Raw genomic sequence first — 20,626 nt, forward strand, 5'->3', positions numbered from 1 at the left:
GAGATACTATTAACATTTCAGTAGAACAACCTCAGCCGTTTATTTGATCTCCTATCTCTCTACCTTCTCCAAATCTAAATGTCCTACCATATCGTCCCTTAGCTGGCTTGCAATGGGCAGCAGATAAAAGGAAGTTGTTTAGGGCAACAGCGGTAAATGTGAATCTTGATCATACCCAGGAATATTAAACCTAGAAAAGAACAACTTGCGGCACAACGATCTGACCAAAAGAGTATTGTAATGCTCCTTGGAAACTCTGTGTACGAGGTAGCCGATAGGACGATTCCTCCTTGGCGTTTCTTTGCAAGACTTTTCCTCTTGCGTGAGCGCTAGCCCTATCTTTTGCGTTTAGAATCTTTCTCTCTTGTGTGAAATACGGTTAACCGATTAGATCAGTTTTCATGCTAGTATTTCTGCTTGATGAGATTGTGTACATAGTTTCTAATTGATTTTTGAAATCATATGTTTCTGATCTAACATCACAATAAGAAGCGAAAGATGAATTAAGCTAACACTCAAACAATTGTACAAATCTACTGCTATTAACTAGATGGGGTTTCGTTGTTTTCAGCTTGATGGGGCGGGGAAAGATAGAAATAAAGAGGATCGAGAACCGAACAAATCAGCAGGTGACGTTCTCAAAGAGGCGAGGTGGGCTGATAAAGAAGGCGCATGAACTGTCTGTGCTGTGCCAGGCAGAAGTGGGTCTCATCGTCTTCTCCAGCCGAGGGAAACTCTTCGAGTATGGTAGTCACGGGTATGTGTTTGTTTAACTCTTTCATATTTTCCTTCACATTCCTAGGGTTTCCGATCCGTCCATTAACTTATCTATCAATTAGGGTTTCATTTTTTTAGGTCAAAATTTTAGAGGATAACTGCGGCCATGCTCTATCTGCATCGAAATTGTATAAAATAAATGGTATTTTCTGTAGTTTGATTTTTGATAATACGTTTCTGAAGAAAAAGAATCATAAATTGGTGAAGTCAGATCGTATCTCTTCCCAGAAGCCTTGGATTTGCCAAAAACAAATAATTTATTAAAAAAACTCGGAAACACAAACGAGTTGGATTGTCCCACGCAAAACTGAATCGAACCCTTGAACCATACAAGAGGGGCTATTTATAGATTCAACAAGCAGCCATTTGCCTCCTTTTTAGCCTGTACTTTTATGGATAACCTATAATAGGGTTTTTCCAAACAATCCTTAGAATCGATTTTGCGGAAATAATTTATGAAGCTGATTTACAGAAGTTTCAATAGCACTGCACAAAGGATCGAAACGATCTGAGACATTATATTATTAGTTTTCGGAAAATTCAGTATATAAAAATTTTAAATAAAGTTTTATTAAAGTTTTATTTAACTGTTTGAAAGATTTATAATATAATTAAGGAGCATTTATAAATAATAAAATAAAAAATAAAGTGTAGGTTTTAATTCTATTGATTGAGTACAATTGATAAAATTGTGGTAAGAGAAATTTAATCTACCTCAGGGTTGAAATCATAGAACACTCACATTGTAATCCCCTATATTAATGGAAAGATGAGAAAGGAGATAATACTGAATTATGAACAAGATTTTACCCTATATGGAAATGAAATTGTATTTTAATAGACTAAAGATTTACATAAGGAGAAGTCACACATGAACTGCATGAATATTATGATTATGTTTTTTATTTATTTTTATTTAAGTGAGTTTTATTATAGAATACATAGATATATAATTTTATTTATTTTATTGAAGAAAGCTAATAAATTACATATTTTATTGAAAAAAGCTAATAAATTACAAATAGAGAGAGCAGGAGACAATAGGCTGCAAAAAATATTATATATAATTGAAGGTGTACATAGATATATAATGGAAGGTGTACTTTGTTTTGAGTATAAGAGTGATGGTATGTGGTTGTTACTTTTATAAGGTAGTAATGAAAAATGATAAAATTTGTTGAACAAGTGAATGTTTAACAAAGAAGAATCAATAAGAATATTAAATATTTTATTTTTTATTCATTAAGTTTCTTTACAAGACTAAATTGCTATTGTATTGTGAAGAATAAAAATCATATAATAGTAGTAAATTATTTATTATCAATTACTTTTAAGTCTAGCAATAATATTTTTGTAATTAAAAAAAATAATAGTAGACCATTTTTTTTAATAAGAAAAATAAATTTATTATATAACAAGGTTAAAAAATGAAAGAACAATGATATGTTAGTGATGATTTTAATGTAAAATAATTTAGATATGATAAATGTATTTAATATCTTAGAGAAGTACATTATTTACCATGAGATTCATAAGGGAACCCATTTATTAAAACTAGGAGAGGAAATTAAGAAACATAGGAAGAGTTTCTCTATTCACCATTGAAATAAAAAAAACAAATTGGAGGTTTTGAGGTCACCATGATGTAATATAATAATATATATTCACACATAATTTTGTAAAGATTTTCAAATAGATTCTCCATTAAATATTTTAGGTATCTAATGATAAATGGTGTTATTATGAAAATAAAAAAGTTCTTGATAGGTTTTATATATAAAAAATAATCTTTTTTAAATATGAAAATATTAAATAATTTTACAATCAATATCTTATTTTTTTGCTATAATCTTAATGGGAAAATGTTCTATAAATTATTGAATAAAAAGGCATAAATAATTTTAAACTAAACATGAACTAAGCTTTCTATAAAGACAATTACACATAATATGATTGGAAAAATCTATTAGTATAAATGTTGAATTTTGCAAATTTATTTTTTCATTTTTGTCAAAAGATAAATAAGATGGCACATTTTTTTATAATATTATATATATGATTATAAGGATAAATTATCAAATCGGTCAAAATGATTACTAAATTAAAATTCACAAGAGCATAAATTGGAAAGTTTTTCTTTAAAGGTGATTTTTCATAATGGAATTCATGGGATGGAAACTTTCCTAAAATTAGAATCTTAAATTTTTAAGTTCAAATTTACTACAAAATTCATATGACTTGACGTTTAAGTACTATGAAGAAAAAAGGAATAGTCTCACTTATTAGAGAAGCCCCATTCCATAAGAACTAGCCTTAACATTTACATAGATTATATAATGTTAACTCTAAAATAAACCACTAGAAAAATAAGCCACTATATTAAAATGAAGTAAAAGAATATATCATATCATATAACCTCGAAGTAAAAGAATATCTCATATTATATAACTTCAAAATGAGTTATTTTAAACAATGCATGAAAAATATTAATATTTATTAATTTTAGATTGTGTTGATTATTTTTCATGATAATCTTATACTTCTAGTTATTTTTTCATGATAAATTATTATATTTTGTCTCTTAAGTCTAGTTTTCCTTTGATAAAAATATTGAGTTTTTGAAAAATGTCAAAATTGATAGCTTGGAGTTTCCTAGAATGGGTTCTCTGCTACATTTTTGAATGAGTGATAATCCTATATAATTGAGTTAGAATTTTATCGCTAACGAATTCAAAGATTTAACCTAATATGAATGTTAGGGGTAAGGAAAATTGTATGGTGTTTATTATATTTGTATGAGAAAATTATATAGATTAAATATAGATATCACAAATAATTGTTAGGATGAAGAATGGGGAATATATAGGATTACAAGAATATTTTGTAGAAGAGAATATTTATTTCACATGAAAATCCTAACAAAAGTAGCTTATCTTAGTGACATAAGGCTTTAGAAGAAGTAAAATGTGGAGGAATATGTATGATTACATATTACCTATATATGTGTGATACACATGAATTGAATCATCCTTTTCAATATATTCTTATCTACCATTATAAATTATGCCAAGTTATTTTTTTCCCTCCTTAATAAATATGAGCACATCATAGTTGTCAATTACAATTTTTGTATATGCAATAATATTTTTGATTTATTTAGTTAGTAGCTAGAAAAGGGGGGTTGACCACATGGTACAAAGGGCTTGAGACTAATTGATAGTTATGCCCTGCTATCTAACCAATACTGTTTCTAGAGATCAAAAATATCATAATGCTTAACACCATATAATTATACTTCAAAATATCAATATCAACCATATTGCCCCTAACATACATACTATGCCAAAACATAATCCAGCAACGGAGATTGTAAGTGTTGCTAATAAAATGATCAATATATGTTATAACTAAAAGCTCCACAAAGGGCACACAATTTATAGTTAACCATACCATTATAAATAAAAACTTAAAAAAAGCACGACATCTAGTCCACTTCCTTCTCCATCATCCTCCTTTTCATCACGATTCCCCATGGTTGATATCTCCATGTCCTCCTTGACAAGTTTCTCTAGAAGTGTCATGAGCCAATGTTCCAATACCAGATCCCAACACAATATTTCAATATCCTAGACACTTGATAAGCCACCACTATGCTTGGAGTGGCCTTGTCTAAAAATATGTAATTGTTCCATTCCTTCCACATTTTCTATGAAACATATGGGGAGATAACTCTATAGAAGCTTTTGATATATGGGTAAGTAGAGGGACCATCCTAGTCAACAAACTAATGTAGGTTCTCATTGAAGCACCATGGAATCTACTACATAGATGAAATCTCCTTCCAAAGCTCCATAGTAAAGGGACAATGTATGAGAAGGTGTTGAATGGATTTTGATATGTTATAACATAGTAGATAGTAGCTAGCCACCTAGAATCATCTTCTTTGCAGATTATCAATGACAAGGATTGCCCCATGTAGAGCCATCCACCAAAAGAAATTTATCCTTGGTAGGATCTAGGCATGTCAAAAAATTTCCCATTCCCTCGGGGCTTTACCACCCTAAAGATAACATGTATAAGTAGATTTTACCGTGAAGTCCTTAGAGGGGTTAAGTTTCCATATCAAAGAATCTTGGAGGGGATAAATGTAATAACCCCAATAGGTTATAACTTCTTCAAACACCAAAAATCTTTATACTTTAGTTTTTTCACATTTCTTCAAACACTTTGCAAGCAAGTTCTGATACCACTGTAATAACCCCAATAGGTTATAACTTCTTCAAACACCAAAAAATTATATACTTTAGTGGTTTGATATTTCGTCAAACACTTTGCAAGAAAACTCTGATACAACAATAATAACCCTCCTCAAATCTGCCCTCAAAAATGCTAATGAAAGCTCAAGGAATTTCATCAAACAATTCACATGCAAGGGACATATGACTGATATAGTATTTCAGCTAGCTTCAAATGACTTTTTCTTCAATTTGCATCAATGAGAATCTTGTGCTAGAAGACTACAATGGACTACACAACGACCTAACATGAGTGTGCTACTAATTTTGACAATATTTAGTGCATATATATGATCTAAGCATGAGAAATGAACACCTACAACCAACTGGCATTTTTACAAATAGTTGGTATGCAAACTAACTAGTTGATAAATAATGATATTAAATTGCTTAAATGACACTAGAAACTATTATCTTCTTAATTGCAATGAAAAATACAATGCTCATGAAATATGGCCAAGACTTTGGCATTTACATGGATTACAAAATGATAATGCTGGTATAATGCACACTTACAGTTGAAAGCTTATAACACCCTAAAAAGAAATACTAACAAAAGAACCTAGTTGTAGATGGCTATAATAATTTCCTTCAATGTTACCCCTTTTGCTTTGCTTTTTTTAATTTTCTTTTTTGACTGCTTTTTTGGATTCACTTTTTCAACTGCTTTTATGGATCGCTTTTCGGCCTGCTTTTTTGGTTCTGCTTTTTCGAGCTGCTTTTTCGTATATTCTTTTTTGGCCTGCTACAATGTTGAATCTCAAGACCATATCTTTCAATGGCTTCAAGATTTGTAGCTTGAAGGGATTTCGTCTTTCAAACTATTGAGACATAATCTCTAGAAAATTTCCCAATTTTTTTTATATTTCCAAGCATGCTAAAAAGAAGCTCTTCCATTTCTTCTATAGTGTTCTCACAAGGGCTCCATCCTTCGTTTTCTCAATGTGGGATAAAATGTCACTCCCCTTTATGTAACTTATGTCTCCAATGTGTTATAAAATAAAGGGGACTCTTTTAATTTAAATATTTCCCACAAACTATAGTCTATGCATTAATAAAGGTAAATATTTAACTTTAACTTTATAAAATAGCTTTATCAATGCATAACAAATCTTATCAATGATAAACAAATCTTCTTGCCGATTTTAAACAATTACCATCGACATACCGCTGCCATTGGATGTCTGACCATATCCAAGATGACTTACTATAAATAGTAAGTATGCCCAAAGTTGCCTCAAAACCCCTCAGAAAGACCTGCAACTGAAACTATCTAGGCCAAATGGTCGCTAAGTCCCTTTAATCTCCTAGTTAGCCTATGGGACCATGGGAAAATAAGCTAATGACAACATCATGCTATGAATGCTAAAAAGGGGACATTACAGTTCGCCCTTCCAAAAATTTCTTGTCCCCAAGCAATGGTCGAACAACAACCTAATCAATTCACCTGGATCCCAAATGTAGTCATGAACTATACTGCTATCAGTCAACATAGGCTCCTGCAAAAACCTCTAAAAATTAACCAAAAGGAATCCATAATCAAATTGACAATTACAGCTCAACCAAACTCCAAAATCACAACTGCCACAGTCAGAAACCCATGAGACAAACTCTTAGAACATCAGAACCCAAGTAAAGTGGACAAATCAAGCTACCAACACAATAAATGTCATCAACACATCCCATTGGCCTATATGGAATGTATAATCCAACTTTGCAACAATGGTGAACGCTCCCGAATGAAACTACACCAAGTATAGAGAATCCACACACTGCACAACTCCTGCAGTCAACACAACTTTGTAGATCACCGACCACTATCTCATAACCATAACTCCCATGCACCGCTAATGGTGAAAAGAAATCACAAGATAAACAACAAGAAATGGAACCCAAACCAAATTTGCCTGCCATCAACTCCTTAATACAAGGATCAAATGCTAACTGATTTACATACCCTGCAGTATAATGCTGATAAAAAGAACCAACCTCAGTCAACAACTCACCATGAACAAGTGATACAACCCATAGTGACTGATCACCAGTTAAGTCAGGAGATGTCATAGCCAAAGGTGTAGAATCAATAACAACCACTGCTGAAGCATCACTCCCAAACTCCTGCTCTAAGTCATGTATTATCAAGTTGTCAACCGCAGAACCTATCACCATGTCATGCCCATCACAACTCTCATCCCGAGGCATCAAATCGTCCCATAACTGATGACAAGCACTAGGAACTAAAGTACATCTCTGTATCATCATCTCATCAACATGGTCATCAAAGGTAAATCGATGAGCATACCTCATAGTGTAATGCCGATAGAATGTGCCAATCTTAATCAGTGGCTTAGACTGCAATCGATCATTAACCATGTTAGAACTGACTACTACCTTCGAAGACATCACCAAGGGAGTAGTATTACTAGCAGGAACCATGCCAATTGTTGACTCACCAATATCACACATGATCTTTGATACATCTCTAGTCTCTGTGCCATCAGTACTAGAGGCCACCACCATGTCAGGCATACCACAACAATTTGCTGCAGCACCCAACTCAACTAATCCTGACTCTAGTGGGAATGAACCCAATATGGCAATGTTAGTATCAAGGATGGATGCATTCCCATCTCCACTATCTTTGACAATCTCGACCATGGACATCCTTGAATCACTAGACACCACAGCTTGTGACTGTACAAAATTTGGTAAAGACTGCAGTTGCTCTAACTCCATGGTCACCTTAGCCAAATGAAATTGTGACTCCTAAAAAGCCAACTGTGTACTCTCAAGAATCTCAGAAGTCACCTCGAGCTACTGAGTAAGCTCACTCACCTCATCTTCCTTGGCCGATAATGCTTCGTATGCTATACTCCCCCACTCCATAAGATAATCTCTATCGGCTACCAACTACATATAATTCTATCTCAGAATCTGAATAGCCTCCCATAAAGAGTGGATCTCTATCAAGGAAAGATAACTGCCTCCCTGCTCATAACTAGTAGGAGAACCCCATCGATAAACTGCTAACAACTAGCAAGTAGCATTAAAATGTTTGCACGCAATAGCAATGTCTTGCTTGCCAACTCTCAGCTAACTAGACACATGATTGTGCCGATTGGTTGAACTCCTATACTCTATCCCTGGTACACTGTCCAAAGGAGTAACCTCAGAATAGCTATCATCTATAATACTCAGATCCTGGGACTCTCCTGTAAACTCTGTCATCTCTGAGAAATCATCAACATGTGACCTGACTGTAAAAGAAAAGTTAGTCCCTACTATATGCGCTAACTCCCGAACTGAGCTCACCTCAAGACAAAGCTCATCCACATGTCTCTCAAAATCTTAGAGAGCCAACTGGATACACATCGAGGAATTTTGAGTATCCTCCAGCTCATGAGAAAGCCGATCAACCTCCCCCTCCTTCTTCAATGCATCTAAATAGATCCCTGCAAGATTAAGGAGATGATCGTGATCTGAAAGCACGTGTATGTAACTTACCTTCATTACCTCCATGCCTTCCTTGATCTAATGTAAGTCCTCACAAGAAGAACCTATTGTGACTCCTTTCTATCTCTCATGCAGTTGAATCATCCAAATGTGATTCTCAATCAATCCATGCATCCTGTCATGATGAGATAAAGCTGTAAGAATATCCTTGTCCCCTGTCCTCAATTGGCTTGCCAAACCAAGTGAAGAGCTACTAGCCTCTATCTCATGTGAAGAAGCATCCAACTGTGCTTGATACTCATTTTTTGAAAAGTCTTGAATGCTCACTTTTTGATCAACTATACTATCCTCAAACATGATAGTATCCTCAACTACTGTAACTTCATCTAGCCCAACTGTACTGGAATCACTATTTGTGTCAATCACACAATCTGGTGTACCTATGATATCACCTTCTGATGCAACTGGCTCAACTTGCAGAACATCTGAAACCCCTTCTTCCTGTGAAGATGATGTAGATAAACCATTACCTAAAGATGTGTTAATGTCTCCCTGTACTGAATCAGCATGTCTGTTAAACTCCTCATACAAGTTTCTTCCTGTCATAGGGAAGGTATGATCCTTAGGCCTATCAAAATGTTCAATCAGTCTCTCTATAAACTCCACGTATGAGGTAATTTTTGCATGACCCATAGTGACCATACCATGATGCCACCACTTGTGTGCTAACCCATCCAGGTGAATTGCTGCATACTTAATAGCTTCTTCGTTAGGCATAGGGTTCATTTGAAAGTATGTGTCAAGCTTTTGAATCCAAGCTCTTTCTGTAGACTTCCCTGAGCCATCATAATATTGTAACTGAAGTTTCCCTACTCTATTTTGTAGCTCATAGCTCTGGTTCCTGTCATGTCCACGTGGCATATGCTTCATCCACACATCTATATACTCCCTAAAGGTGATTGCAGCAATAAAATCTGGACCTCCGGCTTCCCAATCTCTCCTCAGCTGGTCCTGTCTATCAGTGCTCTGGGGCTCTAGTACGGGCTACTCTGGAGCTCTAGAAGGAAATATGGGAATCATAGGCTCCGAACTCATTGTCCTAGTTTGCTAGGGTGCATGACCGAAATTGTTCCCAACTTGTTCGCCTCCATTATGTGCCCCATCCTGATTTTTACCATTCTGATTATTTCCTCCACTCACATTAGCATTCAACACCATTTGACAAACCATCATCTGCATCATAAGCTCAAATCTTCGACTCTGTTCCTGTGCTCTTTGCTCTGCTGATCACTGTCCCTATGCTAAGGTGTCTAATAATTGTAAGAATATTTTCTTTCCCTGATCTAGACCAACATTCATTTTGTCAAACATTTTTCTCTCTATCTGGCTATTCCAAATTTCCTATAAAACCTCCACAGGATGGCAGGACTTATAGCTTTGATACCACTGTAATAACCCCAATAGGTTATAACTTCTTCAAACACCAAAAATCTTTATACTTCAGTTGTTTGACATTTCATCAAACACTTTGCAAGCAAGCTCTAATACCACTGTAATAACCCCAATAGGTTATAACTTCTTCAAACACCAAAAATCTTTATACTTCAGTGGTTTGACATTTCATCAAACACTTTGCAAGCAAGCTCTAATACCACTATAATAACCCTCCTCAAATTTGCCCTCAAAAATGTTGATAAAAGCTCAAGGAATTTCATCAAACAATTCACATGCAAAGGACGTATGACTGATATAGTATTTCAGCTAGCTTCAAATGACTTTTTCTTCAATTTGCATCAATGAGAATCTTGTGCTAGAAGACTACAATGGACTACACAATGACCTAACATGAGTGCGCTACTAATTTTGACAATATTCAGTGCATATATATGATCTAAGCATGAGAAATGAACACCTACAACCAACTGGCATTTTTACAAACAGTTGGTATGCAAACTAACTAGCTGATAAATAATGATATTAAATTGCTTAAATGACACCAGCAACTATTATCTTCTTAATTGCAATGAAAAATACAATGCTCATGAAATATGGCCAAGACTTTGGCATTTACATGGATTACAAAATGATAATTCTGGTATAATGCACACTTACAGCTGAAAGTTTATAACACCCTAAAAAGAAATACTAACAAAAGAACCTGGTTATAGATGGCTATAATAATTTCCTTCAATGTTGCCCCTTCTACTTTACTTTTTTCGATTTTCTTTTTCGACTGCTTTTTTGGATCTGCTTTTTCAACTGCTTTTACGGATTGCTATTTCGGCCTACTTTTTTGGTTCCACTTTTTTGGGCTGCTTTTTCGTATCTTCTTTTTCAGACTACTACAATGTTGAATCTCAAGACCATATTTTTCAATGGCGTCAAGATTTCCAGATTGAAGGGATTTCATCTTTCAAACTATTGAGACATAATCTCCAGAAAATTTCCCAAATTTTTTTGATATTTCCAAGCATGCTAAAAAGAAGCTCTTCCATTTCTTTTATAGTGTTTTCACAGGGGCTCCATCCTTCGTTTTCTCAATGTGGGATAAAACATCACTCCCCTTTATGTAACTTATGTCTCCAATGTGTTATAAAATAAAGGGACTCTTTTAATTTAAATATTTCCCACAAACTATAGTCTATGCATTAATAAAGTTAAATATTTAAATTTAACTTTATAAAATAGCTTTATCAATGCATAACAAATCTTATCAATAATAAACAAGTCTTCTTGCCAATTTTAAACAATTACCATCAACATACCGCTGCCACTGGATGTCCGACCATATCTAAGATGACTTATTATAAATAGTAAGTATGCCCAAAATTGCCTTAAAACCCCTCGGAAAGACCTACAACTGAAACTATCTACGCCAAATGGCCTCTAAGTCCCTTTAATCTCCTGGTTAGCCTACAAGACCATGGGGAAATAAGCTAATGACAACATCATGCTATGAATACTAAAAAGGGGACATTACAATACAAGAATTTTACGACATCTCCTCCAACTCCATAAGTAGCCTCATTCAAAGATTGTCCTAATTGCAAAGTCTTTTTCATTTTCTATCAAGGGTAATGTAGTTGTGAACCAAGGTACCATAATACTTGGTACATGAAATTAATAAAGGTTGGAAATTAGTATACACGAGAGAGCCATCTTTGAGCCAATAGTCCTCCTAGAAGCCAATAATAATCCTATTCCTCAACATCTGGTGAGTACCCTTCTTCATAATTCTATTTGTTTCCACAATGTTGTTCCAAATTTTTGGTCTTGGGGGGAGTGCTACAGTCTAAAGATTTTAATGTAACGAGTCACCCCTAATATACTTAGCCCTAACAATACTACAATAGCTTCTTGAGGAGCTCATTAGTCTCCATCTAATCTTAGTTGGGAGGGCCTTATTCATGTGCCCAATTCTTCTCAAAGCTCCCCAAAGGACTTAGGTTGAAAAAATTTCTCCTAGCTAACTAAAATTATTCTAGTCTTATCCTCCATATCAGACCATAAAAAAATTCTTTGAATTTTTTCAATAACCTCTTATATCTACCTAAGATTTTATAGAGAGAAAGGAAGTACATGGGGATGCCCTATAAGGAGGCTAGGAGAAGTTGAAGTTTCCTTGCATTGCTTAGGATTTTTCCTTTTCATCCTATAAGCTTCCTCTATATGTGTTCCACCAGTCCATTCTAGTACTATAAGGACAGTTTGTTTATTGTGAGAGGCAAGCCCAGATATGTATTTGATAAGTTCACCTCCTAGCATCTTAGAATTCTAATAACTTTCCTCTTCAGGTCATTGTCCATATTAAAAAAATACAGTATGATTTTTTGATAGTTTATACACTATCCTCAAACCATCCCATAATAGTTTAGAAGGATCTTCCAAGCTCTAATTTTGTGGACATAAGATACACTAAATGGGAAGGTGTCATCAAAAAATTGTTGGATCACTTGCGAGGGGCTTGAGGATGTAGATTTAATACCTTTTATCTTGCCATTAGCTGTAAGGTCCTTTAAGTTTCTTTCCATCATGCTTACAACAATGATAATAAGTAATGAGAGAGGAGGTCCCCTTGTCTAAGATTTTGTGAAAAGGTAAAAACTTTGCCTGGAACCCCATTCACTGTGACTGAGAACTGGATGGTATACGTTCATATTTTTACTTTACAAAAGAGATATTAAAAATTTCCTTCACACAATTGATAAGACATATATTATGCTCTTTTATATAGTATAAGAAAAGAATTATTTAAGAATTAATGGTGTTACATAAATCTTCTCTTATATTATATAAGAGAATTTTTTATGTATCATTTGTGTAAAGGAAATTTTTAATATTTCTTTTGTAAATTAAAATAATGATTGTTTTCTCATGATTTCATAAATATACCTCTTATGAACCATCTCCATCAAGATTAACACATAATTAATAGACATAAATGACTATATTATGGATTTCACATTTGATTTAATAGGTTTGGTATTAAATTTAGAACAATGGGTGATGAAATCTTACAGAAATGTTTCTTAGGACCATACATATAATAATTGAAGGTATACTTATTTGTCTATGAGACTTGTTAGTATAGTATAATTTATACATTGGTTGGTCTATAAGGATGGGTTATTATTAATAAATATAAATAAAATATTCTTGTTAGAAGAATCATCAAAGATTGACGAAATATAAATTGTATATGTGAATAACTATATGAAAGAGGATTTTTTTTGGCATGTATAATCCATTGAAGCTCGAACTTTATATTAAAATAAGTAAAAGTAATAAAGTTTTATAGAATTAAATATAAAATATAGTCTCACATTAGAGAATGTATATCAAACAAATTATATCAAAATATATGTGTCATTAGAGAAAAGAAAAGAAAATAATTATATAAAATATTAATAAATAAATAAAAGTGGAACAAAAACAAAAAATTTGTAAAGAACAATGAGATAAAAAAATCTCAAAATATGTGAGAATTTTCACCAATTTCCTCGATTAAAGGGGTAGGATAGCCCTTCAACATTGTTTTCCCTATTGCTTGTAATGAATAACCTTCACAAAAACATGGCCATGTGAGATTAGATCTTGATGACGAGGTCCCTTGACACCCTTATTTTTGTAACCTATAATAGAAACAAAATTTAAACAACCTCAAAACCATGTGATGTTGGACCCAATTTGATTGTATCTTTCCCTTTTTCATCTTTACCATTAAACTTAACTAAGAGACTAAGAGGATTAGATATTGGAAGGGGGTGGTGAATAACCAAATAATGTAGAGAATAAAAGATGTATTGGATAGAAGTAACATATTGGAATGAAATGACATTCACTATGAGGGAGAATTTTTTTTTTAAATAATAGAATTACTAGCAATAGACCATTTTTCATAGTGTCATAAGTTTTAGCCATACTAATTTTTTATCCTTGGTTTTTGGAAAAATGTCCTCCCACCAAATAATATCTTGCAAATATATTGCACTTGGAAATTTCCTCACCAACATGAAAACCTAAAAGAAAATCCTTTTGAAGATGCTAAGTTGTTATATTTCTCAAATGGCTCAATCCTATAATAAATAAAACACCATGCATATAGACATCATCAATACCTTAGAGGGAAATTAAACCCTTGCCTTATCAAGAATTGAATATCTTCCTCAACACTAAGCTAATACCATTTTCATTTTCTAGGAATCCCACCTAATAATTAGAATACATTGGGTATACTCTTTCCTCTTTAAAGACTAGAAATCTTAAATTAAAGGGAGTGTGTAAGTTTTCTAAGGGGAACCAAAACCCTTAACATTCACATGAGAGAAATATTTATAACATAGCCCAATCAACAAAAAATCTGCTGAACAAGAGATAGCAACACCAACACAAAACAAAGAAATCTAACTAGGAAAATGATCCCTAAAAATTAATTAAAGTCAAGGATGACACAGGGTGAAAAAATAGAGGGCAAGAAATTGGTAGTTTAATATGAAAGTCATTCTATTTTCTTGAGAAGGTTGTCTGGATTCCTCTCAATGCTCTCAATCTTCTACAATAGATCATTGATAGTATTATGCTCAATATAATTAAAAGAAATATTTTTGAATCTTGATCTTGTTCTGTTCCCTAATCCAACCACAACCCATTCCTTAGGCTTGTAGTAGATATCCAGATTTATAACATTGTTATTAACTAACATAGCATGAATATTTTTTATGTATCCAAGGGAATATTTGGAATCCTCCCAATTCATTTTGATAAGTATTTTGGCCATCTCATCCTTCTTCTCCAATCTATTATCAATACCCTCCATCCTTTTGCTAACATTGTTAATTTTTTTTTCGAGGAAGTCTTTTAATTCCACCTTTTTATTAGTTTTAATATGGATATTAATTTGAATATCATTATTAGGATTGATAAGGTCCTCCACATAATTAGAAGTGACTATATTTTCTCATTCATTACTTTTATTTTCTTGACAATTCCATTGTCAATATGGAAGGAATATATATACCTCACTTTTATTGTCTATAGGATTCTCATATTATTCTCCATTTCAACTAAAAGAGGGGTATAAATTTTACTACTAAATACCAAAGAGAACAAAATAACAAAGGAAACAAAGAGCACTAAAGAGCTTTATCCTGGTCAACAAGTTGAGCCAGCTTATGAAATAAATCAGGCAGAAGCATCCTATGATTAACAATGTTCCAATCCAACGCATGCTTGGAGGCCCATTTAGGTAGACAATCAACCACACCATTCCACTCCTAAAATATATGCATAAAAGACATAGAATCTTGAAAATTGCATAACTCAAAGATCTATTGAATAACCAGAGCCAAATGCCAATCCACATCCACAAGGTTCTATCTATTCAATAAATTCACAACTACCTATGAGTCAATCTCATAGGTAATTCTTCTCCAACCACATTGACAAAATTATTTTGCTACAACCAAGATAGCAAGGGATTCCATGAGGTTATTTGTATGTTAACCCTAGTAGATACAAAATAGAAACTAAACATCATCAAAGCTATCACACCCAACTTCTCCAATGCCAACCAGTCCAAGATTTCCTTAAGAAGAGGCATTAGTGTTGATTTTAACAACTCTAGCCTAGGGATGAGTCCAATGCCACTCACGATTAACATAGTTAGAGAAATGTCTAGCTCTATTCCTAGAGCATCTGTGGGGGAGAGAGAAAGCACCACCTTGAAGATGAAAGGAAAAATGTGAGTAAATACTAGCATCTCTAGGGTCCAAACCTCCACCAATGTCACATTTATCCAGGAGTGTTTCATGAAGAGAATGAGTAGATTTCCCCCATAGATGCTTGATTGCCAGATGTACATCATGAAAGATCCTCCTATTTCTCTCAAGAAAAACATGCCATAAAATAAGGGAAGGGACAATAGTCCAAGCAACTTGAAGAAAAGATTTCTTTGAAGGGGAATGGCCTAGAGGGTTCCAAAACTCAGACAAGGAAGAAACATGTCATCATGTGCATCTGCACACACTCTACCAAAAGTGCCAAATCTGCTTAAAAAAGGGGCAATAGAAAAAAAGGTGGGAAATAGTCTCTTCACTATTGTTGCATAGGAAATAGAATGAGGACCCCTAGAAATCTCTCTTACAAATATTCTTCCAAGTAAGACAATGATTATAAACTAGAATCCAGAGGAAAAAGTTACACTTAGAGCAGGCAAAGATATTCCAAGCCTTCTTCCACCAAGAGACCTCCACCTCACCAAACAACTATTAATCGGTACAATTTACCCTAAAGAAACCAAATACTTGCGAAAAGAAGCATCTCCCCAAGCCAGAACATTAGGTTCTTATAGAGAGTTGCACTCCCTAGAAGCCAAGATCATAGAAAGCTCTAACCAATCCCCCAGAGAGCCAACCGATGACCAATCAGAAGAATTCTTTCATCTGTAACAAACAGAAAGGCCTAGGTTATGAGCCTTCTTATAATGAGCCACCTTATTCCATCCCATAGAAAGGAAAAAATTAAATAGAGGCTATAAATGTGGATGAGAGGACATGAGAGGAGGATGTCCATTCCAAGAATCACTCCAAAAAAGGGCCTTAGTGTCTCTATTATAGATCCAAAAAAGGCTTCTCTACACTAGGTTAGCAGCAATCTTGAGGGTATTCCACACCATAGAGTCTCTTCCCTCAAGAGGAAACCTAGAAGCATTTGAAGGATCAATGCTAGGAAAATACTTGTGTCACAGGATATGGGCCCAAAACTAAGACTGAATGGAACACCAACACTAATAGGGCTTGGTAGCAAGAGCTTCAATGCAGAAGAAAGTAGAATGAAGGCCAAGGCCTCCTTCCTTTTTTCCCGTATAGACAATATCCCACTTGATAAGGCTCCATTTAGTATTTTAAAAATTGCTACTCTAAGGAATTTGGCAAGAAAGAGCATCAAATACCTTAAGAAAATATTTCCAAGAAACCTAAATCATGCTTCCATATATGGGAAGGGCATAAATCACAAATTGTATTAGAGTCACCTTGCCAATAGTAGAAAGCCACCTATGGGTCCAATGATTGACTTTTTGTCAAAGCTTTTCAACAAAGCTCTACCATAAGAGCCCAGGTTGTCTTCCCTTCATAATAGGGACCCCCAAGTAAGTTAGAGGGAGAGACTCAATGTGAAATCTTAGGAAGTTAGCAATCCTTCACTAGATAGGCTCAAGAGTGTTGAAGAAAAAATAGAGGACTTGTGGTCCTTGGTTTTCTAATTAGGAGTAGACAAATAAGTATACAAGGTGATCTAAAATGCTTCAGCATCCTAAATCTAAGCTCTCCCAACAAGGGGTGTATCATAAAAAAACTAGAGGTGGGAAAGAGTGGGTAGACCATTTCCCTATTGTTGGCCCTAAATCAGATTTTAGGAAACATGAGACTTGATAAGTTTGCCAAGACCTTTAGCCATAATGATAAACAAATATGGAGAAAGGAGATCTTCCTACAAAAAAACCCTAGAGGCCCCTAAAAGGTCTGATAGTTCACCATTAAGAAGGCCTAAGAAGGAGGCAGTAATAACATAGCTCAAAACCTAGTAACCTATTCCTGACCAAAGCCAAAAGCCAAAACAACTTTCATCAAGAAACCCCAATTGACTTTATCATAAGCCTTAACCATATCAAACTTGATAAACATGGTGCATTCTCTAGAAATACACATAGAGTGAATGGCTTCAAAAGCAACAACCACCCCATTAATTCCAGCTGAAAAAGCCCCTTGTTCCTTAAAGATAACCATGGGAAGCAAAATTTTAAGCATCTCCACTAGGAGCTTAGTAATGATTTTAGAGACCACATCACAAAGAGCAATGGGCCTAAAGAAGTTGAGCTGATTAGCCTCTTCCTTCTTTAGAATAAGGACTAGGAAAGTAGCATTCAAAGCCCAAAGCATCTCTCTCCACATCCAAAAGGTCATGATTGATAATGTCCCAAAATTCCTGGAAGAATTCAAAAGGGAAGCCATTAGGCCTTGGAGCCTTTCCCTTATGCAAGTTGAAGACCACCTCCTCCAAGTCATACATACAATTTGGCCGCATAAGAGAGTAATTCATCTCCTTGGTCACAATAGAGGGATTATAGGAAAAGATCATATTCTCCTTAATCACCATTGGAGACAAGTCATTTGGAAATAAAGCTGAGTAAAACTGAATAGCTTTCCTGGACATAGATTGAGAGGAGGTCAAATGTGTCCCATCAAAAGTCACAAAAGAAGAAATGTAACTCCTACTATGTTGAACTTGCATAGATTAATGGAAAAATGTGGTGTTCTTGTCCCCTTTTTGAAGCCAGTCAACTTGAGCCTTCTATTTCTAATAAATTTCTTCTCTAAGATACCACTCTACTAAATCACTAGAATCTTGGGATTTCCCTATGCCAGGAACTTTAGAAAACCCTAAATCCTTAATCTGCCTAGTAATAACATCAAGAAGATCCTGAGCCCTCTTCCACATAATGTTGAGATTACCAAAACAATTCTTGTTCCAATTCTTCAAATTCCTTTTAATATACTTTAATTTTTTAGAGAAGGACAATGTAGTTGTACCATAGGTAGGGCCTCCTTGTCTCCACTAGTAAGCTATTAAATCATGGAGAGAAGAGTCTTGAAGCCACATCAGTTGGAACTTAAAGGGAGGCTTCTTGGGGACCACAACATAACTAGCAGTGAGCTTGATAGGCCAGTGGTAAAAGCCTCTCCAATCAAGAATTTCAAAAGAGAAGGAAAGAGAGACACAATTCCAAAAGCAAGAAACTAGCAACCTATCCAAGAATTCAAAGATGGCATCATCTACCCTTCTTTTTTTCCAAGTAAAGAGCCCATTAAGAGGTTTGACATCAGAGAGATGTAAAAGATATATATATTCTTGAAGAAGCTTAGAAGAACCCAAGTGAGCTAGCCCACCTTGCTTCTCCTTCAAACTGATGAAAAAGTTGAAATCCTCAGCGATAATCCAAGGAAAGAATTGGTGATAGCTTCTGACATGCCTAATATGCACCCAGAGCTTAATATTTCTAGGGATATCAATAGGGGCATACACCTTGTTAACAAAAATCAGCTGTCCAGTTTCTAGAGAAGAGGCCACCATTGAGAGAGTCAAATGGAAAGATATCTAGTAGAGAGGCATAACTTTTCTAGGATCCCAAAAAGTGGCAAGAACACCAGAGCTCCCTAAAGCACAAACACACTGAAATTTCCCTAGAAACCAAACTTTAGGAGCACATCTAAGCATAGAATCCACTAAAAGCTTGGTCTCTTGGATACAAAGGATATGTAGAGAATGATCAACAAGTAGCTCATGAATAGAATTTTTTCTTGGGATATTATTCAACCCTCTCCCATTCCATGAGAGAATAAACATTGAGTAGAGTGGGGAAAATGTTCATCCATGCTCTTTACTACCCCAGACTCTACCAGTAAATCTCCTATAAGTTTAATTTTTTTCTGATCCTACTTTTACCTAACTCTTAAGGGAGTAGCAAAAGAGACTCCCTTAAATAGTCCTTGCATTAGGCCCAAAGCAAGAGAAGATCCCTTTCCTTTACTAGGGGAAAATAGAACTTTGACAAAATCTAATAGAAGAATATCCTTTTCCTATGGAGCAAGAGAAACCACAAGGATACCAAACTCAGGGCCAATAGAGGTCTCTAACTTCTGCTGAACTACAATATCCTAGTCATAACTAATAATAAAACTTTGCCCCTCTGAGCTAGTAACCCCACACTAAGCCTCTGTAGGAATGCCTTCTTCAATGACCATGTTGTCGAGCACCTCAAATAGACTGAATCCTAAGTCCACTGGTCAATCAAGATGAGATCACTTATGACCCCTCCCCTTAGTACAAATTTGAGTAGAGATAAAACCATCCTTATCAGGACTAGTAGTATTAGATGGTTCTTTCCCTTGACTTGAAGTGTTCATTTGAGCTTTCCCTTTACTTGTACTATCAGTCTAAACTTATCCTTTTCTAGTACTAACAGTAAGAACCCACCATGGGTACCATTGACTTTAGATGCTTAACGGCATTGGTACTGTAAATGACCATATGCATGACAAATGTTGCATTGGAAGGGAAGGGATTTATAGTATAGCTGATCAATCCAAGAAGAAGAACCTAGGAAAATTTCCAAAGAATCTGGCAAAGGATTATTTAAATCAATTTCTACACAAATATAAGCATAAGAAATAATCTTTTTATCTAGTGATTGATGCGCTATAGTTGTCAGCTTCCCAAGCATAGCAATAATTAGTCAAAGGATATCCTCTCACTAGATCTCCAAAGGTAGCTGTGGTAGGAAACCTAAACAAAAACCCTCAAAGGGAGATCCTTAGCAAAATTGAACCTTGTATCTTAGGGTTTGACAAAAAGATCCACATAGTAATAAAAATATGGGGCTCCTTTAAAGATCTAGTTCTAATTTGGCATGCAAGAAAAAGCCACCAAAAAGTAGTTGTTCCCACCTAGCATAATATCCATATCACCTTCCACCTACCACAAATGGTGAATCCAAGCTTCCAGAGATGACAGGGAAATCTGGCAAGAAAGATGGATATTAATAC

At 34.7% G+C, this 20,626-nt stretch overlaps 1 protein-coding gene across 1 annotated transcript in view; it reads left to right on the forward strand.

Moving 5' to 3' along the window:
- Positions 1 to 575: 575 nt before the first annotated feature.
- LOC149537647 (agamous-like MADS-box protein AGL11) overlaps positions 576 to 20,626 on the forward strand; it is a 122,803-nt gene continuing 102,752 nt past the window's right edge. Inside the window, exon 1 of the mRNA XM_089802204.1 lies at positions 576 to 757. Coding sequence (XP_089658330.1) covers positions 576 to 757 — 182 coding nt within the window. The remainder of the gene's footprint in view (positions 758 to 20,626) is intronic.

This window comes from Cupressus sempervirens, chromosome 9 (genome assembly GCF_028749045.1).
Source record: "Cupressus sempervirens isolate cs-2001-9-10 chromosome 9, ASM2874904v1, whole genome shotgun sequence".
In the NCBI taxonomy this organism is placed as follows: Eukaryota; Viridiplantae; Streptophyta; class Pinopsida; order Cupressales; family Cupressaceae; genus Cupressus; species Cupressus sempervirens.